A 22,957-nucleotide genomic window follows, 5' to 3' on the forward strand; every position below is an offset into this window, starting at 1 on the left:
CCGCCTCGCACCGATAAAAGTGTGACAGGATACCGGGGCTATCCACATGGCTTTGTGTGTCCTGGACCTTTGCACCGGTTTACTGTTCGTGCTTACGGCAAAGCCTACTGAAGTGCTCCGACAGCGGCTTCAAAGAGCACCTTCCCGTGCACTTTTAAATTTAAACACTGCTCGCTGTCATGTCCCTCCAGACACGTTCCTGGACACTGATTTTTAACTGGCATTTACTGGTTGTCAGACCAGTAAAGTAAGATTTGTGGAGATTTTTAGATGCAGCTACCACTTTTGTGATTTCACCAGTGTGGTGCAGCCTCTTGTCCTGATGCAGTGTCCTGATGTGTCTCCCCAGGATTTTCCTCCCTGTCTCTTGGAGACCAGATGAGTTTATTGCAGAGCGCCTGGATGGAGATCCTCATCCTCAGCATTGTGTTTCGCTCCTTGCCGTATGAGGATGAGCTGGTGTACGCTGAGGACTACATCATGGACGAGGAGCACTCGCGGCTGACGGGCCTGCTCGACCTCTACGTCTCCATCCTGCAGCTGGTCCGCAAGTGCAAGAAGCTCAAGGTGGAGAAGGAGGAGTTTGTGACCCTCAAGGCCATCGCTCTCGCCAACTCAGGTAAGCCTGCTGAGTTCAGGTGCCGTGTGTTTTTAATCCCATTTAGTATGCAAATTCACTCAGAAGCAGTATGAAAATGAGTTTTATCGGGTTAAAATGGTTCCATCGCCTTGTGCAGTATTTTAAATGACTGTGTTAATATCTCAGAAACACCTGATCTTAAATCAGCAATTAATTTGAAAGCAGTGGGAAAAAAAACCAAAATAATATTCACTTAATATTCACTAATATTCTTTTTTTTTTTTCAAGATACAAAGGTTTTTGTTTTTTTTGACTGTCATTGAAAAGTCTTTCCAGAAGGAACCCACACATAATGTAGCGGAACACAAAGTTTCTTTTCAGAATTGACATTTCTTAGTTTTTCAGGACTACTTATCGTAACCTTTAGTTTGGAGCCCAAGATGGAGAGATGGAGCGCAGATAAGGGCAGCGTGCGCGAGAGAGGGATGGAGGAGGGCGCTTTTTTTAATTGAACACCCTCCATATTGTGGTATTTCTCCAGCGCTCCCCACTCGGCCCGCTCTATCTCCATAACAGTAGCCGCGGGGCACAGCAGCCACGAGAGATAAATTTAGCATTTCATTAGAAGCACAGGGGCTGTCAATAAAATGTGTTAAGTCGAATGGAATGAGTATCAGGGAGCGATAGGCCTCGTTTGTTCCAATGGCGGGACGGCGCGCGGCTATCGACAGGCTCCTTTTGAGGAGGCAGGACCTGTCGCGCTCTGATCAATGTGCTCCCGGGTCACCGGGATGCTTTCCCTTGTTTTGTGTGAGGCTGAAAAATGAAAATGCTGATGGCGAGCCTTTCCTCTCAGACAACAGAGCGCCGGTGTAAGGAGGCGCTGCGAGAGAGAGAGAGGGCGAGAGACGGGGGTCGATGAGAGAAGCGAGGAGCAGGCGGAGGAGGGTGATCGGAATGTTAGAACAAAGTCGCTCAGAGATCACTCTCCTGGGAGCGCCGCCGTCTGACAGCTGTGAAAATTCATAGCGATTGATTTTGTAATTAGCAGTTTATCAATCGGATCGACGCGGGCTCACTGATGGATTGGGAGGAAATTGTTTCTTCAAAGTTGTGTTTTTTTAGAGGCCCCCCCTCCTCCTCCGAGGACCAACAGCTGTGTACTCTTTCTTTTTTCCCGTCCTTCAGATGAAATGTCTCTATTTTTTTCCTCCTTCCGCGCTACAACAGCTTAAATTACAGTCGCCCGTTCGGACCAGACTGTTGCGCAATCTGTGTATTTATGAGCGCGAAAAAAACCAGATAATTGTTTGATTTTATAAAAGTAGAGACTCCCATTTCCAGCCAGGCTGAAATGAACAGCAAACGGTCACACTTCCTCTCTCCGAGGCCTTTTATTTATTTATTTATTTCATTCTTTCATCCTCTTTCGTACCCCCGCCGCCCCACAAAACGACCTACTTTGTTTTACCGCTGTGGATTTGAGAAACCGTCGGGGTGAGAAATGTCTCAAGGTCCTGGGAATACAGTTGTTCCAGTCAATGAATTTGGGGCGAAGCCTGAAATCTGTTTTTGCCTTTTTATTATCCCATGTGGTAAAATATGCAGCGCCAAGGTGAGACGAGTCAGGCAGCCAATGACACGCAGCCCCCGGAGTGCCAGACACCATTTAACCAGCGGGAGAAAGCGTGACCCCGATGGGGGCGGGATGAGACGCAGGCGTGCGCTGGTTTGGCATCATAAGACTGTTAGGAGTATGAGAAATAACAGAAAGATTAACTTTTATCTCATTAGATGTTGCTCCAATCTGGTGGAAACTCCTCAGAGAGAGCAGGAAGGAAATGAGTTGAAAGGAAGTGTCATGTTTGTGTAGCATTGGTCCAAACGTGGACCTCCTCCTCATCTCCTGGAGGTATCGGAGGTGAGGGTCGTGGTTCCCACCGTCATCCTCATGTCCTCTTCTCCCCACCAGATTCCATGCACATAGAGGACATGGAGGCAGTCCAGAAGCTTCAGGACGCACTGCACGAGGCCCTGCAGGACTATGAGAATGGTCAGCACCAGGAGGACCCGCGGCGAGCAGGCAAGCTGCTGATGACGCTGCCGCTGCTGCGGCAGACGGCCACCAAGGCCGTGCAGCACTTTTACAGCATCAAGGTGCAGGGGAAGGTGCCCATGCACAAACTCTTCCTGGAGATGCTGGAGGCCAAGGTTTGATCAGCCGACCGGCCGCTCTGATGAAACTGACAGGAACCCGGGCCGAGGGTGCTCAGGACAAGGACCCCCCCCCACACACATACACACTGACTAGAGGGCAGAACAGAGACTGACCCCTCACGCCTCCTACTGGAACCCTGGGACAGAGTCGAGAAGAACACACGAAAAACTTGGTTATTAGTATAAATATAAAAATGATGCAGATTAATTTAAGATATATAAGAAATATTGTGTACAGTAATGATTTTTTTTTCCTTTTGTTAACTGTCAGTGGTCATGCTGTATATGAAGGACACTAGGGCCCATCGGAACATTCAAAATAAGTATTTGCCAGATCTTGATAACAAGACAAGGAAGTTTGCGTTTTCATAAAATTGGTCGAGTTTGTTCTGAAACCCGCGAGTCCACTCGTGTCTCGCCGTCGCATCTCTGCCCGCGTTTGACCGGAACTTGTATATATTTATTAATGGAAGACTGAGTGTACAGTTCAAAGTCTGGTGACCTCGGTGGCCATTTTCTCTCGTCCTCCTTCAGGACAAAAAAAAAATCAAAGAAAAGTTGTTACCTAAATGTGAACTCTTATCATTTTAGATGTATTTGAATATACCTCTCCAGAGCAGTACGCCGTGTGATCTTTGTGGATCCGTCTCAGCCTGGGAGACTCGCCGGGCTTTTTAACCCAAACTAGCGTCGGCGGGTCCAATTCATTAATCGTCTTATTCTGTAGGAACTCGGCACTGAAGGGAGCGCCCTGGCCTGGATCTCAGCTCCACCAGAGCGACACACCGCTGCACCCTGTTTGCACGCTACCTGCCCTCCTCCAAAGCCGCGGCCCAAATCCAAATTTGGCCTTTGTTCGCGCTCTTAAAAAGTGCCACTCGGCACGCTCGGATGATTCTGATTCGGGCTCGGTGAAAAACGATCCGCCCGGTTTGATGTGGCCGTATGACAGGATTTATGTCAGTGACAGAAGTCCGAGAGATTCCTTGTTCAAACAATCAGAGGCCCATGTGTCAACTGCTCTATTTTAGGAACCTTTAAGCCCGTGGTAGTCATCCTACACACAGCGAGCAAGGTGTCCAGCATCTGCTCCCACCATTTTAGACACCCTGCGTCTTTTAATAGCCGCGCCTGCATTTATAGAGCTCCGGCCAAACGGAGGTAAACGGCAGGTGCACGGCCGGAGCGGCGGCACTTCACACTGGGTTTATTTTTAAACCCAGCAGGGGGTTGTTGTCTACACCGCCTCCCCTCCAGGAGTACATTAGACACGTGGAACCTCTTGACCTCATGCTGACACCGGGGCAGTTGCAGAGGAACATCCATCCTTCCCACTGGCCAAGAAAGCAGGGTTTGGGATGGCCGAACATGCACATGTGAATAGCTATGCAAGAAACTGTCGGTGCGCTCCGGAGGGCAACAGCAGCCCAACGCAGTGTCAGTAAAGGTGTGATCTCTGGTGGGGGGGAGATCTCAGGCTCCCTTCTCTCCATTCAGCCACATGTCCAATACACCCGACATGAGTCAAATGCGGACGAGGGATTTTATGCGATAAAAATGTGTCGGTGTCGCAACAATATGATACTGTGATCAAAGATGTCCCTGACATTAGACCAGGGTAGCATCGGCACCATGCTTGAGATATCACTGGCTAGCAGCCTTACAGCAGCAGAATGGGGCACAAGTACCCCCCCAGTACCCAATCAACCCCAACCTGGAACTCCCGTCCCAGCATTCCGGTAAACAAGCTCCACTGTAAAGATTGACGACATAACTGGAGTTATTTTACTGTTGTGCGCTACAACAGGGACCAGTTCTGACTGAAACCATGCTAATAGCATGCTTTTGCTTAGACGTGGATGGATTTCTATGCTACCATGTGACATATTCTAATGAAATCAGTTGACCTTGTCTATCAGAAGAGTTACAATTTGATTTGCTCCACTGACAAAAAAAGACAACAACTTTGTGCTTACTTCAATAATGCAGTTACAATAATAAAAGAGAACTTTTGCATAAAATCTTTACACCTAGAGTTTTGTAGCGTCCGTAACCGATCAGCCATACGACTCATGAGCCCATCTCTCTTCCGTTGAACCTGCGGCGAAGACACCGTTTTGGGTCGATGTCTCACGTACAGGCTGTGTCGAGGTGTGTAAATACAATGTGTTGCCGAAATACCATTGAAAGTGAAGTACGCAGCGCTCTGCTGACGACTACCTCATTCAATACTGATTCAGTTCAACTCTACCATCCTGAGCCGTCGATACTCTCACAGTCTCTTTCTCCCTCATCGTTTCTCCCAAAATATTTGTAAATGTAATCCCCCCCATCTTCCTGTTCTTCATAGACCTGTTTGTAAAAGGCAACGCATGCTTCATGTTGACCATGTTACCTGGCCATCGGCGGGTGTGAACCCCCTCCACTTTGGTTACAGATGTGTTTTTACGGATGTCGGCGTGTCAGAATTGGTCCCTCGGCGATGAATCGCAGACACGGGCAGGCAGACGAATTCCTGCCTCTCTGCTTTGACTTTATGGTGTGAATATATATCATTTGGCAGTGGTGTACGTTGATATCTGATCGTTGAACCACCAATATCTGTGTAACTTTTACGTTTTGATTTTCACGAGCGGTAAAGGATCAATTAAAACCAATTTAAAACAAACTTTGACACTCTCCTGTATCACCTACCCCCATATTTCAAGATCTGGTCTGTGAGATCGTTTAGCTATAATTTTCCAATGCATGGATATTTTGCCATATGCATTGTTGGTCACTGTGCCCATTGCTGATCTGTGTCTTTTCCAGTTTAAAGAATATTTTAAGTTCCCAGCAATTATTTCTCAACAGCATCTACTCCAGGACTGGTAGTGAACCAGTCGGTTCCTGTTGAACGGCGGAGAGAAGTTATTTAGTTCTTAATAATTGTATTCGCTGCCCTTAAATTCCCACCAAATATTCCACTCTGGATCTTAAAGAATTTGTTCAATAGCTACCTGGAAACAAAAGTCTTGTTCTGTTAGCATCTTCACGCTAACACGCTGTCACTTAGCAGCTAAAACCTTGCAATACTGGTAAAATATTACTAATACTGATGATGTTGAACATTCATGTTGTCACTATGAAAATTCAATTTTATAACTTATTTTCTTTTAAATGGGGAAACAAAGCTAATTGTTATAAACACCGGTCAGATGAAAGGTGACCGCAGGACTGGATGGTGCTAGCTTATTGCTGTAGAGCGTCTCTTCATCGAACCCTGACCTCTGCTGGGTGTTTTCACTCTTTCTATGACCAATCAAGCTGAGTGACTGACTGACGGAGAGTTCACCGAAAGGACACAACCAGGAGAAGCAGACCACAGCTCCCAGCACAACAGTGGCCGCCAGCAGAGGCGCACAGTCACGTGCGCTCCGGCCACACAGACAAGCAGCCGTCATTCGCCGCCACTGCAGGACCAGGAGCTGTTGAAAATGGATCCGTCACAGGAAACAGGCAGACAGACACGCTATTGCTGATGGAGGTGGAGGAGGGAGTGAGGGACCCCGGCTCCATTATTTCAGGAAGCTGATATTCCAGGGAGTTAAAGTATTCCCTGCTCTAGATAATTATAAGAGCCAATTTCCTTTTTTGAAATAATGTCTTGCTAGCCAATTAATTGTAATAATCCTCTTTGCGGAAACAATGGCAACAGAAGGAACGACCACTCCAGGATGGAAGGGGAGAAAATAGATCTGCAGGCCCCCGGACAAGAGAGAGCGCCTGTTCAGACAACAGATTTCCTACGCAGATCAGCCAGTTGCACTAGATATTGCAATCAATAAGTTTCCCACGGACACAGCGGCGAGGCAATCTTTCCCGCTCGTCGGCGGCTCAAAGCATCTTCCATTACGTCTCATCGGGGCCGCCGCTCTGGCAGTGGCACGACGGCGGCGTATTGCTTAAGTGTGTTTCATTATTCCCAATGCAGCGCTGATGATGGCGAGCGAAAGGATTACACGTCAGGGTGAGTGATTGGGTTTGAACAGAGCTGCTGCATACACTTTGTATCAAACCGGGGCTCAAATTACACTTAGGTGGAAAGCGGAGCACGCAAATGCCCAGGAGAGCTTGTGGCATAGAAATATAGAGTGGGCCACCGCGTGTGTGTGTGTGTGTGTGTGTGTCTTCCTATGTTGAATTTCTTTTTACCCTCTGTCTCGCTCCATCTCTGCATTCTCCCTGCTTTTTGAGATTCAATCCTCTTTTATGGACGTTCTTATTGTTCCACTGATTCTGTTATGCGTATTTATTGCTCCATTTGTGGAATTGGAGGCCCCGGCCGACAAGGCCATTACTATTCAATAACAGGGGCCGGGGATTTTCACGGCCGTGGGCCGTCCCAGAGCCAGACGGAGGCGTTGCGTCATGTCAGGGCGATTGTTATATGGCTGCTGAGTGTCACTCTTCTCCACCGTGCCAGCGCTCCACACGTCAGCTCTTCAATAACCAGGAGTGCCACTGGCTCCAGAGTGAATCTGTCAGAACTGATCCCAGTTAGAGCTGCACCGCGCTTGCCCCGCTGGTTTCTGAGCCGCGAACTGGTCCGCGACCCGACCCAAGCGTCTCTGGCTGATCGATAGGCCGAGCAGACGCACACACACACACACACACACACACACGCACACACACACGCACATACACGCAGGGCCATCTGAGATGTGCCCCCCTCTCGTTGTCCACCTTCAGCATTTTAAGTGCATTTATCAGGTTACACGTGCCGTCCTAAAAAACCTTAATGGTCGCCAGCAGACCTTTGTCCCAGTTTGTAAAATTACTCCCCATTTTTCATCTGAAAGCTGAGGTGTAAACGCTCGTTTTCCGGTATTTTCCCCGATCTGACACAAGATCTAGAAGAGTCAAATGTGCTTTTGTATTTGGTAGATATCTGTCCCCCAATACACCGGTAGGATCCAGCAGGGCTGCAGAAAGCTGGTGAATTTGGGGCCCATGTGCCTCAGCATCAGTGCTCCCCATTCCCCCAACGCTTGTACACACACACACACACACACACACAATATGTTAGTGGGAGGTTTTGTTTCTTCATTCCAGATTTATTTGCCTCACTGTATCTTTATCTGTGCAGCTGAACCTGCAGGGGGTGCGCAAATATTTCTATCTGCTGAAATTATCTTCCACCGGCCGAGGAAAAACACCGTCACAGGGTGTGTGTGTGTGTGTGTGTGTGCCTGCCTACTGTTTTATTGCCTCTGCCATGTCTTCACATGTTCTTATGGGCTTTTCCAATTTAACCAGTGGTTTGGAAATAATGAAGGGAGATAAGAAGCATTGATAAGCATGGATACGTCCATCAAATGGGGAAATACACCTAGGCTGCGCGCTGTGTGTGTGTGTGTGTGTTCGTGTGTGTGTGTGTGTGTTTGAGTGCCCACTTCACAGGCTTTTACCACAATTACCGTGTTATTACAGTGGGGTCAGACCTGTCTTTGGAACATATGAAGACACAAAGTTCTATGTGTGCAGGTGTGACGACCCAACAACACCTTGAAACGGCTCATATCCCAAACCAAATATAGGTGGAGGTGTAGTTGCTAGATGTGCATCGTCATGGCTGCTGGAAATCCCTCCGTGGGCGACCCTCAAAGGAACTCAATCACCATCATGTTTCTGCACGGTGCTCATAGGAGCGATTTCCTGGGGTCCAAAGCAGAGGGGAAGAAGTGGTCAGGCTCAGCTCCGGTGGGAAGCTGCGGATGGGCCTGACCTTTTCGGCATGTCAAGCAAAGGTTAGAAATCTCCACTGGCCTTAAAGCAAATGCACTTGTTTGCCATAATGGAAGGAGGCCCCCTGCATTTTTTCTTTTTCAGCTGGAGACCAGGTCTGGTCCCAAGAGACTTGCCTCTGATGGAATTCTGTCTCAGCACACACGCACACACACACACACACACACACACACACAGAAGCTACTGTCTTCACTGCCGCCTGGTTTGCGGCATAATTAAGCTCCAGTCAGTGTCAAGCTTTCTTCCACCAAACTCTTCCTGGTCTCAGAGACCCACCTCTCCGCCTCCTCCATCAACCGGCCTCGTTTGCAGTTTCAGGCTGAGATGTAGAAGAGACAAACGCTGCACCTGCGACACTGGACACCCCATAAATACTGCCCAGCCCCTGTCCAGGGTCTGTGAACATATTGTACGCCACGTAACTCGTGCGACCGCTCGTAATTCACGCGTCTGCATTTAGAAACGTCAATTTTTGTATTTAAAATACGACGCGTAAGGCTTGATGTATGGAAATGGCCAGATCAAGTGTGATTCCTGAGGCAGACATCTCCATGGCGCCTGCTCTCCTCTCCCCTCGCCTGAGAATGGGAACCTTGACCACGCAGGTAATTTACAGTGTTGTGGGACGGGTGCAAAACGCGCTGTAAATAAATGAGGGTCGACCCATATTGAAGTTGCAGGGAGGAGAGAGCTCATCCCCCCTCCCTGCAGAGCCCCCATGATGCCCCCCCGCCTGCGATGTCCCTTCATCTGTGCGTCAGTCAGAGGAGAAGGGACTGCAAATGGGGCAGCCAGCGACACTATGCAGTCCATTTGCTAATTTCAATATGGTGTCCGTCTGTGTGGGTATGGCCTTGGGCACAGTAGCACCCCCACTCCCCTCCACTCCTCTTAATTCACTACCCCACTCCCCCATCTCTCCCTGGTGTCCTTTTGACCTTGTACTCAATCACAAACAGGCTGCACACACACATACACAAAACAACATCTATATTAACCCACAAGCACACCACATCTGGACAGCCGCCGTCATCTTCCCGGTTCTAAACTCTCAGATCAGTTCCAGAGCGTTCAGACGTTCCTCCGCATGGTCGTGCTGCAGCAGCGGTGCTTGACAAGCATCAGTACCTTCACCGCAGGAGCCCTCGTTTAAATCTCCTGTGTCGGCGCCACTTTGGGACCCACCGGCATAGCGGTTGGTGTTCCTGCGCGCGTCTGCAGCAGCACTGATGTCAGCTGCATATGGTCCTGTTTGAATTGCTGTGATTAGCTTAACCGCTAATAGTGGCGGCCCAGCTGTGGGGTGCAGTAAAGCGGGGCAAATATCCCGCGTCGCTCGCCAAGTTCAAGCCAAACTGTTTAGCAGATCCTTCTTCAGCTTTGCGGGACTTTAAAAGGCTTTTTTGCGATTTAGGTAAAAACATGATAATAAAGGAAAAGCAAGTTTATTGTGCGACTCTTCGCAGTGCCTGTAACTCTGACATTGTTTTGTCCTCGTTGCTTAAAGCTTTACTGGCCTGTGGAAGGCGATTAAAACATCTTGGGAAGCTTTTACAGCTGCTGTTTGTTCCTATCTGAACCTGCTAGCATGTCGATCTTATTTCGCCCTCCCTTTCTGTGTGTGTGTGTGTGTGTGTGAGAGAGAGAGAGAGAGAAAGTATGCACGTGTGTGAGGAGAGCGAAAGGTGCCGGAGCAGAAGCAGAGGGAATATCACACAATCCTCTGTGCATTATTATAATTAGATTTCCCAGGATGGCTCAATTAAGTCATGGCGCTGCAGGGATCCGGTGGTTTGTGGTTTGACACCCGCTCACAGGGGGTCCAGCGTGTTAGGTAAGTAAGGCAGAGAAACATGACGATTAAAAAGTCCATCCCTCGATGATGAACTTAAACATGTCTCTGTATTCCTGCTCCCACAGAGGGCAGGTACAGGTAAATGCAGCTGATAAAGACTGAAGAAGAGTACACTCATGCTAAAAGCTACGGTTTAAATCTAATGTTGTGTATATTCTAATGAGAACAGCACCATCTATAGACCACCTGTTGAACTGCAGCCAGGGTGACAGCCTCTAAAATGTGACTCAAAAAGGTAGTTACCCCAGCGTGTTCAGCCTGAAAACAAAAGGCCCTGGGTGGTAAATAACATTAGAATCTTTAGTAACTATGGGATAAATCAGCGGGGCACTCGGCATCACTGATGAAGTCACTTTAAAAGACTGCACCTGTCTTCTCATTATTTATTCCCATGAATTGCAGCAATAGGTGAATATGTTTGGGAGGAATTACACGTCATGTGAGGTGACAAAAGGGAATTCAGCACTTTTGATGATATGTGGTTACATTACTGGTCTCAAGGCTGGCGCCGAGTTTAAATGCTCCAGTAACATTTCCTTTTATTTATACCCACAGACCTTGGCTGAAATAAATGAGTTGAGACAAGTGCGAGGGGCCGATGTTACGAACAATTTCTTCCTGACACCGGGAAACGAGTATGCGCAGGACATTCAACTCTTTCACTGCCAGTGGCTGACAGGCCGTCCCGGCTCGGCAGCGGGAGGCCTCTTAAAAAGATTCAATGTCGGCATCAACGGGAAAGTCGTTGTGTCATTATCTTAAATCTTAACTATCCAGCAGGATTAAAGCGTGAGAGACAACCATATCTGTCAGCTCTCGGCAGGAGATGGTTTATTCTCTGTGTACAGTGAGCTCCCCTCCCACGTGCTGAGATTAGCAGGCCCGACCGGGGGAGCCGCGGAGTCATTCAGCAGCCTCAATTTACTGCCACTTTTAATATTCTGTCATAGTTAAATTCTTTATGGCCCCCTTTTATGACCACCTCCTTATGTGCCTCGCTTATGAACTTTTCTATGCAAATCGCTCACTTGAATAGAGAGCCGAGGCCCTTCGCTCTTTGTTTTCAGGCAGCAGACACATCTGGAGAATCTGCCCCCCCACCACACACAGTGGTTTGCTTCCGTTTCGCTACCAAAGTCGTCATTTCTCGGTGTGTGGTCCGGCGGATGGACGTCCGCAGCTGTCTGGGCCAAAACAACTGAAGAAAGCCTCAGACATTAGGAATTCACAATGACCTAATCGGCAGATTGCTCGCAACAGAGGACGTCTCGCTGTCCGCCGCAAAGTGATGAGTGTGAGAACTGCAATGAGTGTGACGTCTCCTGGGGGGGGGGGGGGGGGGGTGTTTTTGTTTCCCAGAGCACTCACCAGGGGCTCCTCAACATTTGTTCTGGCTTCACCTCTCTGTTGCTTCGCTCGTCTTCCTCCCTAACGTCTGCGACGCTCTTGTTTCCTCCCCCTCCGAGGCCCGACGGGCCGGGAACATAAGAGGCGGGTCTGTGGCCGCGTGGGTTTCTGACGGTCGTGTGCTGGAGGGATGCTGCCGGGAGCCCGAGCGGTGGCCGGGCGGACTGGACTGCACTGGTGCCGCTGCGACTGGGACCAATCGATGGTGCATTAGTATGAGCGCACTGCATGGATACAAGTATCTGCGTCCGTCTCGCCTTCGTGCTCATACACACAAGCGTCCGGTGATGGTTCTTTGATTGGGGAAGGTGCCTGGAGGAGAGGGCAGGGCTGACCGGGGTGATGTGTGGTTGCACAGGGGGCCTCTAAGTGCTCATGAATGGTACTAATGAGGGTAGAAAATGGAGACATAAAGAGGGAATGGGTACACTTTTCACTTCACACTGACGTACCGTCGCTGCCCCCCGAAGCCCTTGAGGGGGCATTTGGAAAAGGTGCCACCATGCTTCATGTCTTCCTCCACCTCCTCGGACTAATTGTTGAGGATTTTGACCTTGTGAAGGAGAGAAGGAGCGGGTTTCGGCGAGGGGGGGACATCTGAGGTTCACGCCGCAGTTCACGCCGGGAGATTGCCCTGGAAGAATTTATCCCTTCCTCTGTGGGGGCCACTGCGCTTTCAGGTGCTGCGGGTGGATTTTTTTTTTTTTCCCAAGAAATGGAAAGTAGGGTGTCAGTGAATGCAGCACGGAGGTGCTAGGATCGATCCCTTTGAATTCAGGCCTCCTACCTGCCCATGCAGCACTATTGGGGGTCTCACAGACAAACATCCCATCTCCCGTCCCTTGTCCTGACCCTGATATGTGTCGGACAAGTTCACCATCCTGTTCCTCATCAGCCCCCAGTCGATGGTGTCGATGCTCGGGACGTGACAGGAGCCGGGATGGGAGTCGATGAGGGGCAGATAAGCGGCGAGAGGCTGCTTTGTTTCTGTAATGACGGCTTAAAAGGATGCCCGCTGGCTCCCCCGCTGCTCATGAAGATGAGGGACACTGACCACGGACGCTCGCCCGCCTCCCCCTCTCCCCGCACACACGTGAGACGATCCGGCATTTTTGTGGAAAGTTTCAAAGCAGTACGACATTTTTTTTGGGGTATTTTTCAGACTGATGAACCGCCAGCATGGCAACTTTATATCAGTACATTAACACATTAAAGATTCAATCCTCTTCTGCAGCCCAACATTCATTAGAAGTAAATCATTCCTCATTACCAGTGGTGGCGTGGTTATGGAAATTGTAATCCTGATTTATATCTCCACAGTAACATAAGAATAAATCAGATGCACCAAATGTTTTTATCACAGTCGCCTCCGGATGAGACTGAAGGCAGCAGCGTGCGTATCCACACACACGCACACACACACACACACACACACACACACAAGGAAATGTTAGATTACAGATGAGAAAGCAAGGGGAAACCGCAGTAAGAATATATGTTTTTGTCTCCAAATATATTGATTTAGACTGGATGTACAGAGCTATGCTTTCCTGTTTTAGACCAACTTGCAGTTTTTTTGTGTGTGTGTGTGTGTATGTGTGTGTGTGTGTAGACATGCACACGTGCATGTCTGAGACACTCAGTCTGAAGTGAAACTGCTTCCTGTCATTCAGGACTCACTAGCTGTTAACGCGAAGCTCTGCTTACACACGACGCAGGAGCTGCGCTAGCTGCTCACACTGTTCATTATTTTCAGTACGTAGCCATAGTTTACACAGAAAAACATAATGTTAATCACGCTATTAAAGAGCAGCATGTTGATACATTTATTGCAATAATATGCAAAGAGGTAGAAAATCAATGCTGCCTGTTTTTGATGGATCATTGCCCCTGCTAACATTTAGCATAGAGGCGGTTCTGCTATTGTTTTGACCACTTGCTGTACCGGAGGACTACAAACAATAGACTTTTACGAGACAGCCCTCCTCCTCTCCTATGATGGGCTTTTATGGTGTGACAGTTGCACTATACCTCCGCAATTACTTTTCAATTAGCACGATGAACATTTCCAAGACAGCGGCGCAATTATTTTATAGCCCAGTGTCTTAGCCCCTTAATGGTGCTACCAACAGCACAGGAAGTGATAAACCATCTGGCCAGGCTCCCGGAGAGATAGAGCACACTTAATGGAGTGAAAAAGTAAAAGCAATTAATGTCACATTAATATAATGATAATAATGCCTTCCCTTACAGCTCTGGCTGAGGACCCAGGGCCTTCATGAGTGCCGCTGAGCTGAGGAAGGTGGGAAAAGTGCGGCAATGAATGGAAGCATTACTCCAACCGAGAGGAAGTCTCAATGTAGGACAAACTGGCAAATATCTGAGGCTGTCAAACAATTAGCGTCGGTTCAAAACGAGCTCGAAGACTGATTGTTTAATTGCTCCGAACGCCGGTTCACACAATTTATCTGTCTGTGGGAATGTTCCCGCGCTCCGGCTGATGGCTCCTATCAGTCAGAGGCGATATTGCCTTGCAGCATCTTCTGTCACAGAGGATTGGGGAAAGCATGAATGTATGGATGGGCTGTAGGCGCATTAATAAGTAAAGAAAATCTGCTTGAGTATGCCTGTGTGTGGGCAGACTCAGGAACCTTGTTTGTGTGTGTGTGTGTGTGTGTATGCGTGTGTGTGTGTGTGCCAATGCCTGTCTCCGGAGTAGCTCCCCTGTCCTATCTCCTGACCCCTCTGTGTTCCCGCCGCCCTGCTCTGTTTGTGTTAATTCCTCTACATCTCCAGGGTGGCTTACATTAGAATATCTTAACCACTGGGCTGCATTAGCATAGCGTGATGGATGCCGCTGAATCTCCATGCCAGATAATGTCCACATTTTGCATTTTAAACTAAGCTACGCTATGGACGTGCTATCCATTTTCACAGGGGGAAATTAGGTCCTGGTGGGAGAGCGCCTGGCACTCTGTCATCCCAAGCAAAGCTCCTCGCCCAGGTTTTATGACACCTCCGGGGCACCATACAGCGACAGGTTGAGGGTCACCGTCCAGCCTCGCTCAGCTGCGTTGTCACCGAAGCACTTAGCAAACTTGGGTGTCATTCGGGCCCACACTTATTTCCAAAAGCTCACCGGAGTTGCGGACCGAGCAGCGCCGCCATATTTATGCGTCCACCTGTCCGCCCATCTTTCCGCAACACATTTCCTCCGGTGGAGTTACTTTCATCCGAGGCGTGATGAATTGTGCATAATTTCCATTTTAATCCATACAGTCGGGCAGACGGCTCAACGAACGTCTCCGCGCCGCCAGACAACCTCGGCTGTGAGGGAGTGTTGATTTCCGTTACGAGGCTGTCGCGGCGCCCCCCCTCCCTTGGCCCCCTGATCAATAGGAATAAATCAGGGCTCCTTTATGTGACAAGAGATGGTTGTACATTTATAAGCCTCTTTATGAGATACAATCTCAACACATGAGCTCGTGTCATAAACGTTGACACACACCCGGACGCTGGATCCTTAATAGACAACAGTACAACAGCATCTCTGGATACTCGACCCCGAGCTCGAGATTCTCTACATTTTTTTCCTCCCTCTTTTACTAAAGAAACAGATTTAAAAAAAGGTTCGACCATATACCGCAGCTTAATAAGTGCAGAGTATAAACACTGTGTCTGAATAGCCGCCGATTAGTCGTATCCTTGCTTCCTATTCACGCAAGCATGAAAGGCATTGCTATGCAGCCTTGTAATTCTGTAATGTTCTGCTAATTACGTTTGAGTAATTATGATTCTTTTATGTGGCGATATACGCCAGGAGTTACCCCTCTTATTACAGGCCTTTGCTGCGCTTCATTGACCAGGACTTGCTGCTAAAGCTGCCTTTTCCCTGTTTATTTTCTAATTAAATATTAGCTGTAACCACATTGGGGAGGGATAATTAAACTACTACAACCAAGCACTCCACCCATTCACCCATTGACTGCTCCAGAATGTGATCAAGCTCTAATTAGACGCTTGGACGATGCTTTTTTTTTTTTCCAGGTTGGGAAAACCAGGCAGGATGCTTTCAACACCAAGCACATTGACCGAGCTCGAATTACATCCGCCTTTAAGTAGCGGATTGATTGGGGGAAAGCAGAGGCTGTCTTTATGAGCTAAGTGTTTTCTGAAAAGAGCCGCTGCAGCTCATCGTCTCCACCGGCGTCCTTTCACATGGCCCATAAAGAAAAGCTGCCCCAGAATGGAGTGTGGAAAGCAGGGGGGATAATTTAACAACACACACGTGTGGATGAAAGTGCAGGATGTCTCAACGGGGAGAGAGAAGAGGCTGCAAAGGTGTGTGTGTGTGTGTGTGCGGGCCTGCGTGTGTGTTGGGGTGGGGGTGGAGGCAAAGTGCCACGCCGCTCTCTCTTTCTATTTCTCCACAGATGATGGATAGCAACAGCGGGGAGAACAAAACCAAACATTTCTCATGCTGTCACCACAATGAAACAGGGACATAACAGGGTTTGGTCACAATGCGAGCGGAGCACTTCAGAGAGATGCCAGGCCATCATGCCACTTCTACTGGAAGTCAAAGACTCCATCCATCACCTCTAACGTCCCCTCGGCATTTGACTTGGGCGTGCGCCGCTGTCTTCCCTGGGACTTCCCAGTCTAAGTCATGAGCCGGTGGGCATGAATTTATTACTCCCACCATTGTTTCACTCCTGTTGTTGTTGTTGAGTGGAGTGTGTGTGTGTGTGTGTGTGTGTGTGTGTGTGTGTGTGTGTGTGTGTGTGGAGGCTTTCCTCTGTTTGTTCAGAGATAAACTGTGCTTAGGTGGTAGGTTAAAAGATGAAATCCTTTATTCCCATTTCTGGATAATATCGCTACTCATGGAACGTTCTTCCTGATTAAACTGTTACACAACAGGAGCCAGACACTTTGGTTCAATGTGATTTGTTTGTCTTTGCTTAAAGCTAATTTGTTTTATATTTTAGGCGTAGGCATCCGGATGATAAAGCAAAAGATGTTTTACTTGCCTTATTTTTTTTTAGATCTAATTTGCTGTTCGCTTGGGCGGATTTATCAGATCTTTGCTTTTATTGTCATATATTTGAATATAGGAAGAATATAGTGAAATGATAAGAGGCAAAAGGTAAAATATGCATTTCAAGGCAGATTTTGAATTTGCACCGGTGGAATACTCCTAAAGATTGTGCCTTTTTCCTCAGTAATGTATCGCTGTGGGACAGCATCAGTCCTGAGCGTTGCTAGATCTACTGTACAACCAGGCGCTGCGATGCTAGCAGGTGTTTCTGCTGCGTTTAGAACCCAAAGAGGAGTTATCTACCAGGGTGGGCTGCGCTGCTGTCTGCAAAACAAAGCCCCCCCCCCTGTCAAAATGCACAAAACCCAGACTGAGGGGGAGCGCAGCGTTTACAATCAGACCCAATGTTTGGCACAGGGCGATAAACACGATCATGTAACGCTCCCTGTGTGCGATAATGCCAATTTTGCAGGGAAAGAGGGGGGGAGGGGGGTTCGGGAGGTGACGGAGGTGCGGGAAAATGAGGTACTGTGGGAGGGGTGAATTGAAGGGGGAGTTGCATTCTCAAAATTAAAAGTTGTAGCCTATTAGTCTGTGTTTGGTAGCTGAGCGCGCGCCCATGCCTAACACGGCCTCTAATAGGAAAAGATGTGTGGAAGTGTATGATTTATGGTTGCACGCAGGCAGGGGTGGAATAATTTGGTGCAGAACGGGTACTTACTGAACGGCAACAACTCGGCTACTTATCCGTACTTTCTGGTGATAAATTAGCTCTTGTTTAAAGTGGCCGGAGACCCATTTTTCATTTTGATTACTACACTTGATATCTCTTTCTTTCCTCCTCTCTCTTTGTCAGCAGCATTGCCTCCGTTTGGTTCATGTGTTTGTGTGTTCTGCAGCCCCTCAGCGACTGGACCCTGCGCCTGAAAGCCACGCGCTGCTGTTAATTGCGAGTAGAACCGATACTGCCGGAGTGACACGGCTTCCCTCATTGACCGTGAGCTGTCCTGCTGCCAGCTGGATGCGGAGCTGCTGTCAATCAGCGGCCGACCCCTGCCTGGACCTTCCCCTGCTCAGACAAGGTTCCCATTGATTCCCGCCTCGCCCCTCTGACAGGAAGCAGCCGCCGTGGGGGAAATAAGCAGGTGAAATATTAAGTTATAAGTCAGTTTCTAATCAATAAACAGAGCCCGGAACTGGGAGGGGAATGCAGGACCAAATCCCCAAAGCGGGATCCCCTCCGGGCAGTGGGAAGGGAGGGGGGGTAATGCGATAGAAGCCTTGAAGACCTGCGGGCAGACCTGGAATCATCTCCCCTCTCACCAACTGCGGCCATTGTACTGAGGCCACTGCCAAGTCCTGCAGCGCGAGCTGGCACCCGCCCTTATTGTCCTCGGCCTGGCGCTGCCAACGGTGCCACGCAGAGCTGGACGCTCTACAAACGGCATAAATATAACATATGAGAGCTGTAATGAGAACAGGGCAGCAGGGCCAACAGAGCGGCCTCCACTGATATACAGACCATCCGAAAGCGGCCCGGCGAAATGACAGTGGTGACCGTCGGGCCGACAGCTCCACCCTTGGTGCCGGGCGCGAGCTGCAGCGTGACATTGATCACACCTCTGAATGTGCCTGGAGTCCATTGTCCTGGTTGTTTGAATCAGCCATGTTCTGTCCCAGGGTTGGATAGCTTGGCAGGTGTCAGCGGTTATCTCCGAGCCGAGCCCCCTTCAGCCACCCCCCACCCCCCCCACCCCCCCACCCCCCCCCCCCCCCCCCCCCCCCCCCCCCCAGCCTTACTCATGTGGGGGGTTAGGGGAGGAGGGGGCAGCAGGGCGACCACGAGAAGGCCCTTTCTCCTGCGGGGCAGCATCTCCGGGAGCCTGATCCTTAAACTCCCCCCCCCCCACCACCATCCTCACCACTCCCCTCTGTGATCACGCTGCTGACTGACAGCTATCTTCCAGCTGCGGGACATGCACCCCAGCAACCCGCCGCTGATAAAATGTTAATGTAATTAACAGATAATGGCTGTTGTTTTTAGCTGTCAATACTCGGACTGGGAGGGGATAACGGATCGGGGCGGCACAAAGTCACATTCAGATATCTGCCAACCATTGTAGAATTCAATTATTTCTGCAAGACTACCCCCACCTGTCTCCAGCTGCTAACCTCCACACCACCATCACGGGCCCCATCTACCTGTCTTTATTGCGCAGCAGAGTACACTTGATTGTCTTCACGTGATAGTGACAGCTTATCCATTGACCTGCTGTTTAAGGCAGCTGCCGGGGAATCAACGTCAGGCCGGCTCTCGGCTTTTCTTTATTTTATTTTTTTTATAAATTCCGCCATGTCTTTCCTCCCGCTGCTCCGAGACCATAAATCACGTGAACGAGGCAGGCGGCTGCAGGGTCCCTCTCACCTCGGGCACCGCGGTGGACACTTCGGCGCCCAGTCAGCCGGCCGCCACATGACAAATGTTTTTATATTTGCAACCAAAAACACAACGCCTATCAGGACGTGGCCGGAGCGGCGTTGGACGGCGGCGGCGCGACTATTCTGGTATTTTAATAAGTATCAAACCCCAAACAAGATTAGGCACTTCCAGTTTACGAAATGTCAGCGAAGGCAGCACTATCACTCATAATAAATGGGCTTATGCAAACACTGGGCTTTTTGTCATGCATAAGAGCTTGTTTGGTGCGCACGGCGGTGATGCTGTATGCTGATATGCAATTATTCTAAAGAGTATCAAAGTTCAGGTGTGAGTCTGCCGTGTTGTTGGAGCAGTGGGGGATGTTCTGAGCAGCTGCAGATTACCGCAGGAATATTCCATGAATAGAGAGAGAAATAAATAAATAAATGAAAAATAACTTGGGTAGATAAGGGGAAGCCTGAGAGTATGATAAACTATATTCCATAATGGATGATTCCCTGCGTATTCATATTTTGTGTTTGGTCCAGTCGTAGAGGTGATGCAAAAGATAATTCTGTCTCACCTATAGCTGGGCTTGGTCGAGCAACGTCGGACCACAACTTTGATCAGTCCATCTCAGATGTTGGTGCTCCTGCTCCCTAATTAACCCAGTTTGTATGTGCTAATGATGTCTAATTATCATTTGTGTAACAGGATTGCTCTCATTGCCATAATGAGAAAAACTCCTTCAAATGTTGCACCGTTTACAAGCCGCTTCCTGCTTTTATTAGCCGAGTGTTTATGCAATCACATCTAATTGAAGTGTTAATTAAATCAGGGGCGCTGTTTTTGCTAAACAAAGACGCTGAGTAGAAGAGTAGAGTTGCGCTAAAGTGCCTCGGTTCCCCACCGAACATCACCATGGACACCCGTCCAAGCCCAGCTTCTCCTCCCCCCTGCCGGGACAACACGCCACGCCAGGAAGGAGAGCCAATCAGAGTTGATTGGCTATTTGACCAGCTAGCGGGTTTTGCTTCGCCCTCACCCACTGCTTCAGTGTTAATTGGCGTGCATGAGAAGGTGGGGGGGCGGTGGACCGTTGACCTTGTCCACTGTCTGCATTGACGTGACGAAGGTGAAACCAGTTGACCAGCTGCACACAAGAGCGTTCAGTGGTCACATAAACGTGATGCGGTATGGATTTCTGTAATCAGTGACTATTCAAAGCCATATCTTTAAAAAATGTTAGTTTAAACACAAAGGCTATCTTAGACGAGTAACCTGTGTAAACATTAGTCACAAAGGTTTTGGCTTTATTTTTTTATGCTGTTGCTCTAAATATATTAGACTAATAGGTATTTTAACATGGTCCTCATATTACCTATATTAGATTGTATGACCAGACAATATTTAAAAGCAGGGTGAATGGAGTAATCCTGTAAGTGGTGGATCTCTGCCCGTTGCCCAGTTTGCGCGTTCATCCCGGCCTCTGCCCCCCCCCGTTTGCCGGGATGATCCATTTCTCTCCTCTGTCTTAACTTTCCATTCCCCCTCCTCTCAATCTCATTTCATACCCCCGTCATTATGCCCCCCCCACCCACCTTCTCCCGTCCTGCTCCTGAACGGGACCCATTGGCCCTGATTAATCTGCCGCATTTGACTTAATGAGAGGTCATTCACATATCTGATCACGGTGGCTACGAGAATCAATGATAGATGGCCTCTTGGCAGAAATACTGAGGCACTGAGAACAAAAAAAAACACTGAATCTGTGAAGACTTTATAAGATATTGCCCTCTCTGCACTGGGCACCCGAGTGTGTTGTGTAAAATATCTCCATCCCAACCTTTAAAAGGTTCCGAGATTGCTTCTTTACACCGCCGTGGTATTACAGCCCCTGCCTGTAAGTCAAGTAACTCCACTGTGCTCTTATAGATTCTTTGTTCAGCTCTCTCGGACTTGGATAAGGTGAGCGAGCGCCGGTGACTGAAATGTGTGTTAGGGTGTTGAGACTGGACACACAATAGGTCATTCAATAACACAGCATTGTGATACACACGTCTGGTGAGGGGGTGATAAAGCAGGTATCTGCCCGCACAAACACACACAGAAAAACCTTCAGTTAGGAGATTATGAATTGATTTCTTCTACCCTATAAAGCCCGCGTCTTCCTCACTGAATGCAGTAATGTGTCCACTTGACCTTTCTCTGTGGGCTCCTCTCAGGTGAATTGACTCCTCAGCATCTGGACCTGGCCTTTTCATCACTGTTGGCGTAGTGTCCTGTAGTCCTGCAGTGTGGCCCGGCAGGCAGACGCCAGCTAGTCGGCACATCATCGTCGAGCATGAGAGAAAGAGGATGTTGAGATATTAACTGTTAACCGCTATTTGATACTGTGGCAAAAGAAATGTTCCATGCAGCTTCTTCACACGTGCGTTTACTTTTGCTCTTGTCCTGTCAGAGAGGCCTTCCACTGCAAATATGCAGATTGGGACACGTGTGCGGAGGACTTGCCGCCTGAATTTCCTGGTCTTCGTCCAAGTGCCGTCTCTGATCCGTGGAGTGTGGTGGCGATGAGACCGGCCCGTGACACGGAGGTCTCGGGCATCTGAACCAGCATCTGTTGCAAACGGGAGCAGCGCAGCGGCTGCCCTGTCCTCACTGTTGGCCCGACACCGTCCCGCGCTATCCAATGTCTGTCACACCCGGCCGCCTTGCAAAGTTAATTGTGAACTGAAGTGGCGCTCTGGGGCCTTCTCGCTAAGTAGCCCCTAATGACAGGCGGAGAGACAGCTACACATGTTCCCCGGCTCTCCCTCTGGAGGAGGCTACAGATAGCGCTCCTGCACAGACACTGACCTGTCACAAAACTGTCAGCAGCCAGCCTGTCAGCCCACGCACCCCCGGCTCGCCGGCCTGCTATCCCAGGTGCTCAGCTGACAATCTCCACACCCTGTTCTGTCGTCCACACTGCCAAACCTGCTGCTGCTAAGATTCATTAAGGCCGTATTCAAAACAGCCTCGGCCGTTGCACTGCGAGCATGCCAAAGAGGGTCCGGGACGCGTATAAACAGCACTTCACATGCTCTGAATTGCTGTCCAGAGTCCATCTTTGCTAAGTCGTCTCTTGCTTTTGTGTTTGGGGTCCAGAGATCTGTCATTGCCCTGTTCCGCTGCCCTTGTTAAAGCGACTCCTGAGGCATGTGTTTCCTGGGTTGTGAGAGATTCTCCCGTTGGCGTCCGGCACAGACGTATGGAACACATGTGCTAATATCTCCTCATAGGAGCCCAAATGAGCCATTACAGGAGATAATCTGACAGGCATACTGCATTCACTTCCCCATCTGCCAGCAGTGATGCTGATAGTCACAATGTGCTCCTCCTGAGTGCAGAGCCGGGACGGATAAACCAGATGGGGAAAAAAAAAAGATTCTTCAGAGGCAAACTGGTGACCGTGGATGCGGGGAGGACATAGACGTCATACTGTGGGCCAATCGCCCGGTACGAGTAGGAGGTAAGAGGGAATTAACATTCAACTGGCTGTTATGGCCATTCCCTTTTCTGGAACAAGGATCAGTTATTTATTTTTTTGCTTCTCAGCTTCTCCGGTTTTCCGGCAGTTAGCGCATGGAGAGCAGGAGGGGAAACTGCAAG

General features: G+C 49.1%; 1 protein-coding gene across 9 annotated transcripts in view; it reads left to right on the forward strand.

Moving 5' to 3' along the window:
- esrrb (estrogen-related receptor beta) overlaps window positions 1-5,459 on the forward strand; it is a 37,126-nt gene extending 31,667 nt beyond the window's left edge. For all 9 annotated transcript variants that reach the window (XM_029832760.1, XM_029832758.1, XM_029832757.1 and 6 more), the window contains 2 exons: window positions 350-619; window positions 2,553-5,459. In XM_029832760.1, coding sequence (XP_029688620.1) covers window positions 350-619; window positions 2,553-2,797 — 515 coding nt within the window. In that variant the 3' untranslated portion in view covers window positions 2,798-5,459. The remainder of the gene's footprint in view (window positions 1-349; window positions 620-2,552) is intronic.
- Window positions 5,460-22,957: the final 17,498 nt, after the last annotated feature.

This window comes from Takifugu rubripes, chromosome 2 (genome assembly GCF_901000725.2).
Source record: "Takifugu rubripes chromosome 2, fTakRub1.2, whole genome shotgun sequence".
Classification (NCBI taxonomy): domain Eukaryota; kingdom Metazoa; phylum Chordata; class Actinopteri; order Tetraodontiformes; family Tetraodontidae; genus Takifugu; species Takifugu rubripes.